This window comes from Gorilla gorilla, chromosome 13 (assembly GCF_029281585.2).
Source record: "Gorilla gorilla gorilla isolate KB3781 chromosome 13, NHGRI_mGorGor1-v2.1_pri, whole genome shotgun sequence".
In the NCBI taxonomy this organism is placed as follows: Eukaryota; Metazoa; Chordata; class Mammalia; order Primates; family Hominidae; genus Gorilla; species Gorilla gorilla.
Window position 1 is genome coordinate 109837525 of NC_073237.2, and position 17742 is coordinate 109855266.

General features: G+C 49.5%; 1 protein-coding gene across 9 annotated transcripts in view; it reads left to right on the plus strand.

Annotated features, from left to right (window-relative positions):
* The window catches only part of RGS3 (regulator of G protein signaling 3), a 152929-nt gene that overhangs the window by 45210 nt on the left and 89977 nt on the right, over nt 1-17742 (plus strand). For 5 of the 9 annotated variants that reach the window (XM_063696667.1, XM_031014559.3, XM_004048491.4 and 2 more), the window contains 6 exons: nt 5607-5667; nt 7131-7221; nt 7842-7897; nt 15284-15365; nt 16226-16331; nt 17128-17479. In XM_063696667.1, the coding sequence (XP_063552737.1) occupies nt 5607-5667; nt 7131-7221; nt 7842-7897; nt 15284-15365; nt 16226-16331; nt 17128-17479 (748 nt within the window). Of the gene's footprint in view, nt 1-5606; nt 5668-7130; nt 7222-7841; nt 7898-11198; nt 11471-15283; nt 15366-16225; nt 16332-17127; nt 17480-17742 lie in introns of those variants that run through there. The other 4 variants (XM_063696669.1, XM_019033928.3, XM_063696670.1 and 1 more) reach the window with 4 other exon arrangements.

A 17742-nucleotide genomic window follows, 5' to 3' on the forward strand; every position in this document is an offset into this window, starting at 1 on the left:
ATGATGACATTATCACACTTAAAAATTAATAGTAATTCCTCAATATGCCATTGAATATGGAACTCAGCTTTTAAAATTCTGTTTGATAATATGGCAAAAGACAAATTGAAGCTTCTAGTATTAATCAGAACTTGTGGCCAGGGAACAGACTTGGAGAGAATTATAATGTTATGTACTAAGGTAAAAAATGCATATATGTATTATATTTATACCTCCAAAGATTATGTTCAATATATAATATATTATTATAAATTATATAATATATAAAATATATATTATAAATTATATAATATATAAAATATATATTATTATAAATTATATAATATATAAAATATATATTATTATATTATAATTTTATATCGTTATATATAATTATATATAACTTACTTATAATTATATGTCGTTATATATAATTATATATTACTTAATTATAATTATATGTCGTTATATATAATTATATATAACTTAATTATAATTATATGTCGTTATATATAATTATATATAACTTAATTATAATTATATGTCGTTATATATAATTATATATAACTTAATTATAATTATATGTCGTTATATATAATTATATATAACTTAATTATAATTATATATCAGTATATATAATTATATATAACCTAATTATAATTATATATCAGTATATATAATTATATATAACCTAATTATAATTATATATCAGTATATATAATTATATATAACCTAATTATAATTATATATCAGTATATATAATTATATATAACCTAATTATAATTATATATCAGTATATATAATTATATATAACTTAATTATTATATATTGGTATATATAATTATATGTAACTTAATTATTATACATTGGTATATATAATTATATATAACTTAATTATAATTATATATTGGTATATATAATTATACATAACTTAATTGTAATTATATATGAGCATATAGAAATTATATATAATAATGTATAATTCTTTATATATTATATATATTCTTTATATATTATTATATATTAATTATATATAAAGAACATGATTTATATATGTAATTAAAGAACATTATATATATGTAATTAAAGGACATAATCTTTTTTTAAAGTAATTTTTTTTTCTTTTTTTTTGAGATGGAGTTTCACTCTTGTGCATAATCTCAGCTCACTGCAAACTCTGTCTCCCAGGTTCTAGCGATTTTCTGGCCTCAGCCTCCCAAGTAGCTGGCACTACAGGCGCATGCCACCATGCCCAGCTGATTTTTGTATTTTTAGTAGAGATGGGGTTTCACCATGTTGGCCAGGCTGGTCTCCATCTCCTGACCTCAGGTGATCCACCCGCCTTGGCCTCCCAAAGTGCTGGGATTACAGCCATGAGCCACCGTGCCCAGGCAAGGACATAATCTTTTTTTTTTGAGATGAAGTCTCTCTCTGTTACCCAGGCTGGAGTGGAATGGCGCGATCTCACCTCACTGAAACCTCCACCTCCTGGATTCAAGTGATTCTTCTGCCTCAGCCTTCCAAGTAGCTGGGATTACAGGCGCATGCCACCACGCTTGGCTAATTTTGTATTTTTAGTAGAGACAGTGTTTCACCATGTTGGCCAGACTGATCTCAAACTCCAGACCTCAAGTGATCTGCCTGCCTTGGCCTCCCAAAGTGCTGGGATTACAGGCTTGAGCCACCGCACCCAGCCAGGGCATAATCTTTTATACTAATAGTAGGTACATTTAGGGAGATTCTACTTGTGATTTGCCCTGCACTGTCCCAGGCACTGTAAGTGTATGCTCTCCTTTAATCTGTTTTATAAATGAGATCTCAGTGCCAAGTACGGTGGCCTAATGTCAGAAAGCTTGTGACCAGTGATGGGTACTGAGCTTAAGGAAAAAGTGAATGGAAAAATCTAAGTTCAATTTAAGTCATCAAATTAAATATAAATTAGGATTAAATGGTATAACCCTGTAACAGAAATAATTTACCTGAGAGGGAGAACTAAAGTGCATTTCCTCAAAAAATAATCTATTTTTTCATCTTGTAATGAGTCTGCAACCCTATGCTCAAAAGTAAACTGAATACTGTTCCCCATATGTGCTGCATGAAGTTACTTCAAAGCCTTTGTAATGGCTGTTCCCTCTGCCCAAAATGCTCTTCATTCTCTCTGGCTCAATTCATAGGTCTTCTTCCAGCCTGTCAGCCCGAAACTACCTCTTGTGTCCCCGAGCCTTCAGAATTTGTTGCCTGCACTGTTCATCTGTCAATCGCACCCTGTCTTGTGACATCCCCTGTATTGCTGTCTTGAACTGCTATTTAAATTCCTGGATGTTTGTCTTGTTTCCTTAATGCTGTGGCTCCTTGCCCAGTGCCTGCCAACCATGGGCGTGATGGATTCATCCATTTGTCAAGCCTTCACTAAGTGCACCAAGCCTGGAGCTCAGGGACTGGTAGTCAGAATTAACCAAGGCTTGGTTCCGGAGACTTTGCATCTAGTGAGAGTTCAGGCACTCCCGAGGGTAAGCGCTAGTTCCCAAGTTTATAAACTGACTGCTGTATTGTCATATACTCAGGTTGCTTTAAAAGAAGTCTTTCTTCCTCCAAAGATTTTTCAAAAGCAGGCATAAGAAATAGCTAATTGAAGAACACTTAGAGAGAGGTTCCTGCTTATGGACATTAATTGTGGCAATTTACGCTGCCTGAGTTACCGTGAAATCATGGGAGGCCCCTTAGCAGGAAGTAAAACTCAAGGGAGGCTATTAACCATTTAACATTCTCTAAACACCAGGGAATGAAAATTTCGCTTAGTGAAGAGCAGAGAGAGGCTGCTGAGCTAATGCATTGGCCTGGAGACTTTGAAAGTTTCAGCCCTACCCAGTAGGAAAGAAGTGTACAGCAGAGTAGTATGGGCACCTGGATAGCAGCTGGATTTCTCTTGAATGTGTGACAAATAAAATGAAATTGGTATGAGGACTTTGGCAAAGTCTTGCCAAGGCTTTTCTGGAATGGCAGCTCAGATTAGTGTCGGCTGTTTATGATAGTCACTGCAACTGCCTCCTATTAGTGCTGACTTGGCTACTTCCCAAGGGGGAGGAGTATTTGTTTTTGGTGGTAGGCTGGGGAGGTGGATGTGGAAGGGCACTTTATTGGGGTGAGCGCATTGTCCTTTTTGAATAGATTATTAATAGAGCCTTGGATGATGAGAGAGGCAAGGAAGAAGGCAGCAGATGGAGCCAAGGCTGAAGGAGCTGGGAGCAGGAGTGATGAACTGAGAGCAGCTGTTGAGAGACAGCCAGAAGCAGGGGCCTCAGCTCTGGGCCATGGGGCAGAGCATGGGTTTGCAGGCAGGTGGACCAGTTTTGAGGAGCAATCCCCCAGCATCGTGCCTCCCCACCCCTCGCTTGACTTGGCTGCCTGTGAGAAGCTAGTTTTGTTTTGCTTAGGACTGTCAGGTGGTAAGCTGCCACGCTTTCTGGAGAATCTGAACAATATGTCTTTATTGAGACCTTCTAGATCACTGGTCTTTGACTGGGGCAGGCATAAGTGGGTGCTTGGCAGGATACCCTGGAGAGCTTTCTCCAGGCTCCCATGCTCGAACCCCACCTTGGACCAACTAATTTTGGGTTCTCAGGAAGAAGTCCTGGAGCATATACCTCAGACAGGCTGTTCAGGTGGTTTTGTGGTACACTTCTGGATAGAACCACTGCTCTAGCTCAGGCCCCCTTAGACCAGGTTTTGGAAAACGCATCTCTAGGGAGTTTACTACCTATCCAGCAGCCTGTTCCATCTTTGGTTTTGATATTGTGCCTTCCATAGGACATGCCAAATCTCTCAGCTATGTGGGTCCTTCAGCTATTGAAGCCAGCCTCCAGGGTTATGCTCCAGCCTAAATATCCACGATGTTTCTTGATTAATAGTTATTAAACCAACCTATGAATTAGTCCAAGTTGAGGATGGGGTAAGAGAGAGAACAGAAAGATAACATTAAAAAAAAAACTCTTACTGTCAGGATAGAACAGGATGTGGCACAATAAAAGTCCTTAAAAGTATATTGATACTGTCTTTTTTTTCCTCCTGATTATAAAAAGGGTACTTGTTCCCTATGCAAGCAGTGAAAACCCATAAAGGAAAATTAAACCCCTAGTAATCCCACCTACCAGATATGACCATTGTTAGTATTTTTGTGGGTGTCTTTCTCATTAAACTCACATTACTCATTAAATTTACAGCTTTGTAAACTTCCTTTTCTCTAACAATATCAAGATATTTTTGGACTTTATTAATATTAATTGATGTTATCATTATTATTTTTTTGAGACAGTGTCTTGCTCTGTTGCTGCAACTGCCTCCTGTTAGTGCTGACTTGGCCACTTCCCAAGAGGGAGGAACAGTAACACACAATCACAGTTCACTGCAGCTTTGACCTCCCAGGCTCAAGTGATCCTCCTACCTCAGCCTCCTCAGTAGCTGGGGCTACAGGCTCATGCCACCATGCCCTGCTATTTTAAAAATTTTTTGTAGAGATGGTGTCTCCCTTTGTTGTCCAGGCTGGTCTCAAACTCCTGGGCTCAAGTGATGCCTTCCAAAGTGCTGGATTACAGGTGTGAGCCACTGCACCTGGCCCATGCCATCATTATTAAAAGCTGCCAACTCTTAGTCCCTGATTATTGGACATTGAGCCTCAATGGTGGACATTCTTCAGGAACTCTGAATTCTTCTTCTTCTTCTTTTTTTTTTTTTTTTGAGATGGAGTCTTGGCTCTGTCACCCAGGCTGCAGTGCAGTGGTGTGACCTTGGCTCACTGCAACCTCCACCTCCTGGTTTCAAGTGATTCTCTTGCCTCAGCCTCCTGAGTAGCTAGGATTATAAGCATGCACCACCACGTAGGGCTAATTTTTGTATTTTTAGTAGAGACAGGGTTTCACCATGTTGGCCAGGCTGTTCTCAAACTCCTGACCTCAAGTGATCTGCCTGCCTATGCCTCCCAAAGTGCTGGCATTACAGGCGTGAGCCACCGTGCCCAGCTGTGAATTCTTTTTAACCAAGAAGATTGAATTTAGCCCCTCACCATAGTCTGACATCCCCATGAGGCCTGACCCTGGCCCATGCCTACCTGTCCTGCTGGCGGCCAGGTCAGATTGGTCTCAGCAGCTTTTGTGTCAGGTTGGTTTGGACCTTGATCTGTAGCCATCTAAGAACTGCTCAGCTCCTTCCTGGACCTGAGACAGAACTTCTTGAGCTTGAGGTCCCATAACTGTTCTCTTCCACTGAGCATCACCAATGATGTGGGCAAGGAGGTTCCCTGTGGGGACCAGCTCTTCAGATCTACCCAGCACCAGAACGGTTAAAACTCATGAAGTACCGCTGAGCTTCTGTGTTTGGTAGAGGGAGTGCTGAACTTGTCCTGTGACCTTGGGAAAGGGACCAACTCTGAGTCTCCATTTTTCCCTCTGTAAAATGGAGATAATAGCTCCTCTCTATCCTGCCTCACAGAGTCAGAAGGATCAAATGAGATGATGTGGGTAAAGAGCTTTGTAAACCACAGTGCATCAGGCAAACCCATGCTATACTTGATAATGGACCCCCCGATAGAGCCCAGAAAAAAGTGCTGACTCAAGTCTCAATTGTTCTCCCAGACAGAGTGGACTCATTGGCTGCATGAGCTTTGGGGTGAAGTCTCTCCTGACTCCAGACAAGGTGGGTCCTAGGGATGCTTCTGTCAGGATCATCCCAACTAGGCCGGGGCTGGTACAGGCAGAGTTTCTCTGTCAGCTCTTGGGCAGGGCTTCTCTCTGTGAGATGGTGCCCCACTGAGACAGGTGCCCTGTGGGGTGGCCTGCATAGCAGCACTGTGTTTATTACCTGCCTAGCTGAGAGTTTGGGTCCCCTTCTTGGTTTGTCTTGCCAAAGAGCAGTTTGTTAGGCAGCCCCAAGTCTTCCCAGGAGGCTCTGAGTCTGGTGTCTGCTGTTGAAGACACTGGCAGATCCCTTGGGGCCCAGAGCACTCCTGGGCCTGCCCCAGAAGATGAGGGCCAGGTGCACCCATGGTCCGTTCCAGGGGTCCTCTTCATGTGTCTACCAGGCCTGATACTTCTGGGCCTAACAGGTGCTCAAGGATGGAGTGAGCAGCACCATCCTCTGTGGAGCTTTCCTTCAGGCTGGAGGAGGACTCTTTGGGACCCAAGACTCCTAGCTCTGGGTCACCGGTCCCTTATCAATTTCTATGCTGCACTGGACTCCCCAAACTGGAAGGTGGAGGGTGGGGAGCACTCCTTTTGCACATCCCTGGAAATGTCCTGGTGGCTTGTGGCATGGCCTGCCACGCAGATTTTTGTCCTGGGGTGGGTGGCTGAGGACCCTTTATCCTGCATGTGAGTCCTAAAGAGCTTCTCTCTCTCTCTTTTTTTTTTCTTTTGAGATGCAGTCTCACTCTGTTGCCCAGGCTGGAGTGCAGTGTTGTGATCTTGGCTCGCTGCAACCTCCGCCTCCCAGGTTCAAGCAATTCTCCTGCCTCAGCCTCCTGAGTAGCTGGGATTATAGGCATCTGCCACCACGCCTGGCTAATTTTTGTATTTTTAGTAGAGATGGGGTTTCACCATGTTGGCCAGGCTGGTCTCAAACTCCTGACCTCAGGTGATCCACCTGTCTCGGCCTCCCAAAGTGCTGGGATTACAGGTGTGAGCCACCGCGCCCGGTCTAGAGCTTCTCTTGACTGCAGACTTGGCTTCATCCTCCTAGAAAAGATGTTCCCCCTGGAGACTGCTCAGGAGCCACAGGATGCCTTTTGGTCTCTCCATCCCTCTTTCACTCCTTCACTTCTGTTCTGTCAACAAATATGGCTCCTACTGTATACCAGGCATAGTGTGAGGCACATCAAAGAGCCTGTGCACAACTTAGTGGGGGAGACAGGCAAGTAGATGGTTGTCCTCCAGGGATAAGAGGCTGTGGGAATTTGGCAGAGGGGAGAGCCAGATCTGCCCTGAGCATCACGGAAGTCTTCCTGGAGGTGCAGGCATGGCAGCTCGGGGCCAGGAAGGCTGGAGAGTCTGTCTCTCCTGTGGGAGGGTGTCCAGTGGCTACTTTTGGAGGGGGATTGGTGGCTGCCTGACCTGTGCTTCTGCCTCCTGTGTCTGAGCGTGCCATTCCTTCTCTCGTGACAGGAGATCAGTGGTTGGTACTACCTCCTAGGGGAGCACCTGGGCCGGACCAAGCACTTGAAGGTGGCCAGGCGGCGACTGCGGCCGCTGAGAGGTACCTGCACACCCCCTTCAGCTTCCCTTCCCAGGACCTGCCCCCTCCCTCCTTTCCTGCATAGTGGCATCAGTACTGGTATTTGGTGGCCCCTGCTACTGAGAATGCTATCAGCCTGCTGGGTGCAGGGACTTCTCAGGAGCACTTGCTAGAGTGCAGGCTGCAGGCAGCCTCTTGCCCATGCCTCCACTGTTTATCTGGTTGGACTTTTATTGTAGAGGCTATGGTCTGACCCCATGTGGTTTAGCTCCCTCGCTTGTGGGGTACTTTATGCTTCCCCAGTGGCTCCTTCCCAGCTCCATGTCTCAGGGATCCCCCAGGCTGCCTTGCTCATCTTGGGATACCCACCTCTACAGACAGGGCGTTTAGGTCCTGCCATGATTCCTAAGGCTCAGAATGTGGATTTCATGACCCTTTTCCATGTTCTGCCTTTCCCACATGCAGCCCTGGCTCCTGAGTCCCTGTCTGGATTGAGCCTCAGGTGTCCCCACATCCTGAGGCCAGGAGTGGCCCTGGGCAGCCCCATGGGCCTGTTTCCCAGCGCTGTCCTCTGGGTGGTCCGAGGAGGGGAGACTTCTCTGCCACCAGAAGTTTTCTGATTCTGCTCTGTCACCTTCCAGACCCGCTGCTGAGAATGCCAGGAGGTGGGGACACTGAGAATGGGAAGAAACTAAAGGTAGGTGGGGACAAGCTAGGGCATTGCTCCAGGAGCTGGATCTGCTCCTTGACAGCCCTTGGGCCCGGGAAACCCCTAAAGGGGCAGCATTTGGTGCTTGAAACTCAGCAAGTCATGTACTCAGAAGGAATAATTTCTTGGTTTTCCTGAGGTGTATTACAGGAAATAAATGCTCTTCTCGGGGTATCCATGATTGTGGCAGGGGTGGGGAAATGGCCAGGCCCCCACCTCTGGAAATGCAAGCATCTGGATCTTACTAACTTTGGGCCTTTAGAAACCGAGTCCTCCCCTTCCCACAGACTTCTCGGCCCCCTGCTTCACCTGGGACTGAGGCCGAATCACCCTCCCAGGTTAGGCCTGCTTGATGTCAGGGGGCAGCTGCGATTCTGAACCTGAGACCAAGGGGTTCTAACTCTATTAGGGCTTCAAGTCTGGAAAGGAGCCTTTTTCACATAAGGAGTTGGGAGAATTCTCCGAAAGTCATTCCATCTCTTTGCAGGGCATGGCAGGGGATCTACGGTTTTCCTTAACAAGTGAGAGAGGGAATTACTTGGCCAGGTGTGGTGGCCCACGCTTGTGATCCCAGCACTTTGGGAGGCCGAGGTGGGCGGATCACCTGAGGTCAGGAGTTCAAGACCAGCCTGGCCAACATGGTGAAACCTTGTCTCTACTAAAAATACAAAAAAATTAGCTAGACATGGTGCTGGGCGTCTGTAGTCCCAGCTACTTGGGAGGCTGAGGCAGGAGAATCACTTGAACCCAGGCAGCGGAGGTTGCAGTGAGCTGAGATCATGCCACTGCACTCCAGCCTGGGTGACAGAGCAAGACTCTGTCTCAATTGAAAAAAAAAAAAAAAAAAAGGACCAGGCACGGTGGCTGATGCCTGTAATACCAGCACTTTGAGAGGCTGAGGTGGGCAGATGACTTGAGGTCAAGAGTTCGAGACCAGCCTGGCTAATATGGTAAAACCCTGTCTCTACTAAAAATACAAAAATTAGCCAGGCGTGGTGGTGTGCACCTGTAGTCCCAGCTACTTGGGAGGCTGAGGCAGAAGAATCGCTTGAACCTGGGAGGTGGAGGTTGCAGTGAGCCGAGATTGTACCGCTGCATTCCAGCCTAGGCGACAGAACGAGATTCCATCTCAAAAAAAAAAAAAAAAAGGAGAAACAAACTCCCAGCAATTCATTAGCCCCTGTATACCAGGTGCTGTTACCTAATCTTCACTGCCCGCTCTAAGGCAGCTGTTACTTCCGCATCTCACAGATGAGAGGGACATACATGGTTCAGAGCATTAGGCCCCCTCTGTGGCCACACAGCTGGCAGGTGGTGAAGGCAGGCTCTGAGTGAGGGCTGGCCACCTTTTCAGTGTGCTGTGGCACACTGCCTCCTGTGCATGGCCTAGCTGGGAATATAAGACATTGCTGTAGTTCCTAATAGTATCTTACATATTACACAATATCGGCATATTACAATCTACCAAACATTTTCACGTTCACTGACTCAAGTCATTCACTCATTCATCATTCATTAAATATTTCCACCTATGTAGGCTGGGCCCTGTGCTGGGTGCTGGGATGCAGCTCTGGACCTGTCTAAGGCCCTGCCCCATGGAGCAGTCTAGAGCTGTGCTGGCCAGTGTGGTGACCACCTGCTACCTGTGGCTATTGAGCACTTAGTGGCTAGTGTGACCGGGGAACTGAGTGTCAACTTTAGTTTTAAGTAATTTCAGTTTACCTGGCACATGTGTCTAGCTGCGACTGGGTTAGACAGAGAAACTTGCCAGGAGTAACTTGTCAGGTTTGTTTTCTGTGGTTTCATTAGTTGAAAAGCTTTCCTCTGGCTTCTGTGGGGAACTGCAAAGACCTTTCCTCCTCTCCTTCTACTTGCCAAGCACAGAGAGGATGGTGATCAGGGGGCCTCCCTCGTGATTCATGGAAATTACATGGGCATCAACACCATAAGTTTGCTTCCTCCAACATCACAGGTTTCTTGGTGGCTTGTAAAGTCCTGCTGCATGCTGGATTCTGCACACAGGCCCTGAGCCCCTTGTTCTGAGGTGCACTGGATTTTCCTGAACTTATGTGCTCAGAGATGTCTGTGGGACTCAGCAAAGAGGGTGTGCTTCTCAGAGGCTTGGTTGGGACCGGGGGAGAGCCCCCAGAGGCCAGCTCTTCAGCTCCTGTGCTGTGCAGGTGGGGAGATGGAGGCCCAGAAACCTGGGTGACCTGCCCACAGTCACACAGCAACCAAAGCTGGGTTGAACCAAGGAACACTCTGTCATCAAGGACTTGAGTGTGTGGCTGGGCTTCCCCAGGGGCTCTGAGATGGGCAAAAGCAGCTGGGCTCACCATGCGCTGCTCTGCAGGATGCTATCCTGGGACTGCCAGGCAAGAAATAGGACCCAGGTTCTGGTCCTAGCCCCACACTGCCCTGCTGTTTGACCATAACCTCTCCAGGCCTCAGTTTGTTTGTCAGTAAGATGAGGATGCTGGGTTGTCTGATGACCTGGAAATCCCTTCCACATTTGACTTTATGGTCCATGTATCACCAGATCCTGACAGCAACCCACTTCCATGGACAAAGGACAAATAAATTGACTTTTTTTTTTTTTGAGACAGACTGTTTCTCTGTCACCCAGGCTGGAGTACCATGGCATGATCTCAGCTCACAGCAACCTCTGCCTCCTGGGTCCTGTTCTGAGATGGTCCCTCTACCCCATCCCTGAACACTCCACAGGCCTCCTGCCTCAGCCTCCCAAGTAGCTAGAACTACAGGCGCCTGCCACCATGCCCAGCTAATTTTTGTATTTTTTAAGTAGAGACAAGGTTTTACCATGTTGACCAGGCTGATCTTGAACTCCTGACCCCAAGTGATCCATCTGCCTCGGCCTCCCAAAGTGTTGAGATTATAGGCATGAGCCACCGCGCCTGGCCGAAACTGACTTTTAAGTAGTTTCCAAGTGGCAGGCAGGTCTTCAGACTCCAAATGTTTTATGTTACCTGTCTTGAGATGGGATGTCTGTGAGTGCAACCCCCGCAAGGTATCCTTGGATTCTTTAGACTGGGGTAGTCTCCTGGATTTCTAGCAGGGTCCCTGGGACTTGCAGGGGGAGGAGGCGTTGTTATAGAGCAGCCACGTTTTCTGCCTGGGTTCTCCTCCAGTAAGGGGTGTTTGTGAGAACATTGGAATCACAAAGTGGCCCATGGCGGAGAATGCAGCCAGAACAAAGGCGCCCTCTCCCCGCCGGGCCCGGGGAATACTAACTAGTTGACAGGAATTTTAATATAAAACTCTCCCTCTTCCTTGTCATTCTGAGGTTTCAGGAAGCCTTCGGGCTTATCGTGCAGAGGCACACAGCACAGACAGGGCTTGGGGAGGTGAGAGGTGATTTCCTGCCATTCTTCTGTGGGGCGGGCTTCCCAGGGTGCTCATGCCAGGCTGACGGGTCCAGTGCGGGCTCCCGCTGCTGGGGGAGAGCTGGGTTTTCATGGGGCGGCAGCCAAGGCAGGACCCGCAGCCATGAACCGCTTCAATGGGCTCTGCAAGGTGTGCTCGGAGCGCCGCTACCGCCAGGTGGGTGCTTGGCCTCTTGTGGGGAGCCTGTGGGGTGTTTAGGGATAGGGGTAGAGGGACCATCTGAGAAGGATCTCGCTCCCCACAAGGTCTTCTTTGACCCCTCCTGCTCCCTGCAGGCTCACTTGGATATGGGGAGGAGGATAGAGACAGGAGCTGGACCCAAGGCCCCTTTAGGGCCCAGCTCTGTATGGAGTCCTAACCACTGGCTGGGTGGTGTTTTTGGTGAGATAATCCAGCTAGCTTTCTGTTCTTTTTATCTGGGGAGGGTCTGTGGGTGTGAGATTGAAAATGCCATGGTTGCTGAGCAGCTGGGAGCGGAGTTTGTATTTTTGCTAACTTTTCCTGCTTCTGACAGGACAGCAGTGCCCATTCTGCCCCCTGTGCGTGTGTGTTGGCGTGTGCTCATACGTGAGATCGGGTGTTTTCGTGTATATGTACATATGTATAACTTTCCTCTCCCCTACTGCTGATGCCTCACTATGGCTCAGGATTCCTTTGGCTTTGGAGTCCAACTTTACAGTGAGGGTTTGGCCTCTTAGCCTCCGGTCTTAGAAAGGGGGCAGACAGGGCCATTATGATCCCATTAGCCCCCCTGAGCCTCTTCTAGAACTGTGATGGGCCATTTTTTCTCATAAAATAGGAATGGGGTTAGGGATGGTGAAGGCAAGTGATATCTAATCTGGAAGGGAGTTCTGAAATTGTTCTGATTTTAAAAAGTCACATAGAGAAGCCCCTCTATTTGTTTTAATGACCAGATTGGACTGTGGGTCTTGACTCCTCTGACTGGCAGTGCTTAGGTCCCAGGGAGATGCCCAGAGGGGTCCCTGCCCCCCCACCTGCCTGCTAGGGGACCCAGTGTTTTCTCTCTAGCCCTCCCCCGCTCTCAGGTTCTGCCCTTCAGGCCCCACTCTGTGTTTCCTGCCCTCATGGGGCTGGGAAAAGCAGCCCCTTCGACACTAGCATCTGGATGGCAGAGTGGTGAGACAGAGAGAGCACTGGGTGGGACATCTAGTAGTCCTTGGTCACCCTGGGGCTATGGGCTAGAAGACTGGGCATGCTGGCTGTCAGAGTGGGGCCAGGAGCAATTGTGGGCTGGACCTAGGGCTCAGGGACTAAAGAGTTCAAGATGGTTTCTGTGTTAGAAACCAGTGCAGAATTGAGAGCAGCAAGCTTTTTGTCAGGTCTGAGCTCAAATCTAGCTCTGTTCCTCTTTAGCTGTGGCTTTTGAGCAAGTCACTGTTCCTCTCTGAGCCTTTATCTCCTAGTCAGTAAAATAGGATAATGAAATCCAGCGATGGTGCCATGGGAGTGAATAGGATGATGTGTGTGAAGAGCCTGGCTCAGTGTCTGCTGTGCATGTTTATCTAGGAGGTGTTTAATACATGGCAGAATTTGGGGATTACAGTCTAGGCAGGACAGGAGCAGAAACTAGGCAGGAGAGCAGAAGTAAGGGGCTGGCATGGGTGAGACCTGGGAGCAGTGGCTGTTCCTGCCCTGGACAGGAAAGAGCGAGAACCACCCGCAGGAAGGATAGGCTCTGTCAGAAGCCGCCAAGGCCTCGGGGCAGGGCTGCTCCTTTCACCTCCTGGTCAGAGCAGGGCTGACAGCCGGAGGGTGGAGGGGGTGGCACTTCGAGTCTTATCTCCTTGTCTGTAAAATGGGCATACTCATTCCCCTAGGGGCTGCAGGGATGGTCAGGTTCTTTGGACACTACCCTCTCAATGTGGTCAGTGATCATGGTGGACAGAGTGTAATTCTGCTTCCTCCGAGCTAGGAGGTGAGCTTGCCTCCCGGCACCCTCTCCTCTTCCCCTCCTCCACACTCCCAATTGGCTTGGACTGTGGTCTGGGCTGGCACTTCTTAAGCTGGTGCCCAGGAGGGTGAGGGGCCCCAGCCCACAGTCCTGCTTGGATGTGGGGTCTGGGTGTGGGAGGAGGAGGCTGTTTTCTTGGAGCACACTCCTCCCCAGACCCCACTCTCCAGTTACTGCCCCATAACTGGCCATCCAGAGCCCAGGGTGCTGGGATGGGTTTTCTATGCAGGGGGCTTTGGCCCTGGATGGGGTAGGGGTGGGGAAGTGCTGGATAGGCTTTGGGACCTCAGCTTGTGCTTGGGTTGAGGGTTGGCTTGTGAGGCCCCTAAAAAATCCCCGCTGGTTCCATGGAGGGGGCCAGGCCCCTGGCGTCTTCCCTGGCCTCAGGCAGGCCCGGCAACTAGTGGCTGCTCCTTTCCCCCACCTTTCCACACTCGTACCCGCGTTTGTTTTTCTTTCTTTCTTTCCATTTTTTTCTCTTCCTGTCTTAGCTGCGTGTTTTCCCAGAATTCTTATGGGAACGGGGTATTTTCCTGCCTCCTCCCCCTTCCCCTTGTCTGTCAGATTTCCTGTTTTACAAACTCACTTTGAATCCAGGCCCGGGGCTGGTGGGAAGCAGAGCCTCAGAGGTCCCTGCAGCTTCCAAGGCCCTTGGTCACTCTGAGCCCCCTCCCACTCACCTTCCTCATGCCTGGCCCTGGGATGGTGGGTAGGTGAATGAGTGCAGGTGCCTAGTCTTGCAGGGACAACCCTCAAAGGAAGGAGACAGAAGTCTCCTGACAAGGCTTGTGCCCTTGACCTTTTCCAAGCTTGCTGAGCTGGCCTTTTTCTCAACTTGCTTGGGACACCCTTCCCTGTGCCTCACCAGGGCCCACCCCAAGTCCCAGTTTCTCTAGGGGGTCTCTCGGGACCCCTTGAATCCCTTTTCTGATTTGTGCTGCCTTTAGCAGCCGGAATGGGCTGGCAGACCACCCTACATCCTCCTGTGTGTGGGACACTGCCAGGCTGTCCTCCCTGCATTAGCCTCTGCTGAGTTCCTACCATGTGCCAAGCATGGCGTCCATAGTCGGAGCATCAAGGACTGAGAATGGCCCAGTTCTCCTGCTTTGCTTTAGTGCCCGCTGTGCCCTGCTTCACTCTGGAGAGGTTTGTGTACCCTCGTGCTCCTCTGGGAACCAGAGACCAAGGCTGCATGCCTCTGTATATCCACAGAGCCTGGCATGCTATAGGAGCTCAATAATTGTGTGCCAGTTTGAAAAGAACATCCAGATGGCAAGGCCCTCTCATGGACTTCTGAAAGTAGGAGTTGTGGACCTGTCAAGCACATGGGCCTCAGCAGGCACATGAGTCAGTGGCTAGTTCAGGTTCAGCCAGGAAGCCTATCTGTGACCTTACCTGGAAGTCCTCATGGGATGCCTTGGGGCCCTGGCCACAGATTGGCCCCCAGAACCCCAGCTCTCTTCCTCTGACCCTTGGCCTGAGATGGAGTGAGTGTGTCCCAGTGTTTCCTCCCCTGTGCTCTGGGAGGACAAGGCAAAGACAGGCTGGCCTTGTCTTTGGGCCCTTAGCACAGGGCCCGGCCCAGGCTAACGCTCTGTGAACCTCTGTGAGAAAGGAAGAAGGGAGCCAGGAAAACAGTGGATCAAAGGTGAGGCTGAGTCATGCAGTGCTGGCGGGCCCTTGGATCAAGGGCTGGGGCTGCTGGGGCTCAGGATGGCAAAGTTTGCTTTTCCAAGACCTTGTCCATCCCAGGCCCTCCCCACATCAGCCTGGGTTTACCTGCTGCGCTTTGGGCCTTCCTGCTTGGCCCACAACCCAGTGCTCAAGTTGTCTGGGCTGAGATAGGGACACTGAGGGGCTGGCTAGCTCCTTTGTGGCTCCAGTTCCCTTGGAGAGGAGGGTGGCTCTTGGCAGGGGTGGGCTGTGGGCTTCCTGACCTTGGGGTAGAGGCAAGAGCCTCCAGCTTCTGGCAGTGACTGGGCAGGGCTGTGTCCTAGATCACCATCCCGAGGGGAAAGGACGGCTTTGGCTTCACCATCTGCTGCGACTCTCCAGTCCGAGTCCAGGCCGTGGATTCTGGTAAGTGAGTGACAGGGGGATGCCAGCCCCACTTGCCCACCACACATGTGGGCTTTGCAAACATAGGCTGGAACTAAAAGGGGAGCCCCAAACTGGAGCAAAGTGTCCTGGCTTTTCAAAATGAAAAGAATAATATTTTTAAGTGACCGTAGATGAAACTGCCATTTATGAAAATATGCCCGCTTTTTTTTTGTTGTTTTTATCAAAATGAAAATAGGTTTTTATATTTTGTTTCCCAATCAGTTTGAACAGGAACTAAACCTATATTTTCAGCAATGGCTGCAAGGGAAAATGAGAGTCATTTGTGAACTCTATTTGAAGCTGTTTCGTATCCTATCCAGAGCCTGATCAGCACTTAAAAAGAGCCATCCTTCCCTACTTTTCACAAATGAAGATTTCTCTTAATCACAGAGTGAGCATCTCAAAGACAGAAGCCAGGGCTCAGTGGTCAGGGTGTTTCCAGTGCCTACACAAGGGTGGGCATGAGGTTTGTGCACAATGATTGGCAGAGAAGGAATGAATGTAGTGTGGGAGCCTGGCCCCAGGGAAGGTTCTCAATGGGGTAGGAGGCCCTGGGGAGGGGTAAGGGCCCGGGTGGAAGGGTGGACTGCAGAGAGGTAAGCCAGCAGTAGGGGAGGCAAGCAGGGAGAAGGGAAGGCAAAGGGATGCCTTCTTTCAAGGCTCTTGAGAGGCACCAAGTTCAGTCCCTCATTTCACGGATGAAGAAACTTAGAGAAAGAGGGAGGTCCTTGTCTGAGGTCACCATGGCAGCAAAGGACTCCAGATCCTTTGAAGGGGTCTTAGGCTTCAGGGGCCCTAGGCTTCAGGGGCCCCTGAATGGCTTTTCTTTGTCCCTGCAGGGGGTCCGGCGGAACGGGCAGGGCTGCAGCAGCTGGACACGGTGCTGCAGCTGAACGAGAGGCCTGTGGAGCACTGGAAATGTGTGGAGCTGGCCCACGAGATCCGGTGACAGGGGACAGCGGGTGGCCTGGGGCCTCGGGCTGATGGCACTCTCTCCCCACCCCTGGGCACACTGCCTTGCCTGGCCCAGCTCTTGCTGCTCCCTCTTTTGCCTAGCTGTGAGCAGGCAATTCCTTTTGCTCTTCAAGGAATCTGTTTCTTGGCCTGAGAATGGAAGGCTCAGGCTCAGAGCACTTTTGGATTCCAGAGCAAACAGCAGGGAAGATGCTCTCAGACTCTGTGGTTCAGGACAGGGCACCAGGAGGTTGCTTTCTGCTTTAGCTAATTATTTTTGCTACCTAAGAGCTAAGCCCATTTGTTATTTAAGGACATGAAGATGTTGCAAATGTTTCAATTGCACAATTAAAAAAAATTCTTGAAAATATTGGAGTCTCCCAAATTTTGATCCTCTAGGGTAAAACCCCGATGGCCCCATTTTAGGTCTGCTTCTGGAATAACCAGATGAGGGCTTGCGCTTAGGTGACCTGCTAGCTTTACTTGCTTATATCTTGCTTTTGATAAGCATCATGGATTGAGTATGGAACTCTTTCCTGTTGAACCTGGCCTGGCCTCAGGGTCCTTCTCAACCACTGCCCGTCAATAGGAATTGACCTAGGTGACCCATTTGCTGTCTCTTCTTTAAATGGCTTCTTGTATCCCTTCCTGCCCTGACACTGGGGGCTTCCCCCCCTGGTGTCTGCCTCCTCTTCCCCCATCATCCTCTCTACCGTGTGGGCCCTCACTCTGGCTGATACTGGCTTTCCCCAGGCTCAACCTGTCTGTGTGATCCCCCACCTTCCAGGAGCTGCCCCAGTGAGATCATCCTACTCGTGTGGCGCATGGTCCCCCAGGTCAAGCCAGGACCAGATGGCGGGGTCCTGCGGCGGGCCTCCTGCAAGTCGACACATGACCTCCAGTCACCCCCCAACAAACGGGAGAAGAACTGCACCCATGGGGTCCAGGCACGGCCCGAGCAGCGCCACAGCTGCCACCTGGTATGTGACAGCTCTGATGGGCTGCTGCTCGGCGGCTGGGAGCGCTACACCGAGGTGGCCAAGCGCGGGGGCCAGCACACCCTGCCTGCACTGTCCCGTGCCACTGCCCCCACCGACCCCAACTACATCATCCTGGCCCCGCTGAATCCTGGGAGCCAGGTACGGACAGCTGGTGTGGGGAAGGTGAAGGGCACTGGGTCCCTGTGGGAGGCCAGGAAGACTTGAAGACCCAAAGTTGTGTGATGAGGAGCCTGTGAGGGGCTGCGATGTTGGGCAAGGAGATGGGGTATGTGCTAGCTCTGCCTTCTGCAAGGCTGTTCTTGGTAGAGAGGACAGATGGGTCTATGTGGCCTCAGGGCACAGATCCAAGACCAGGGCATGCACAGGCTGGAAGATTTCAACTCACAGAAGGAAGAGCTTTC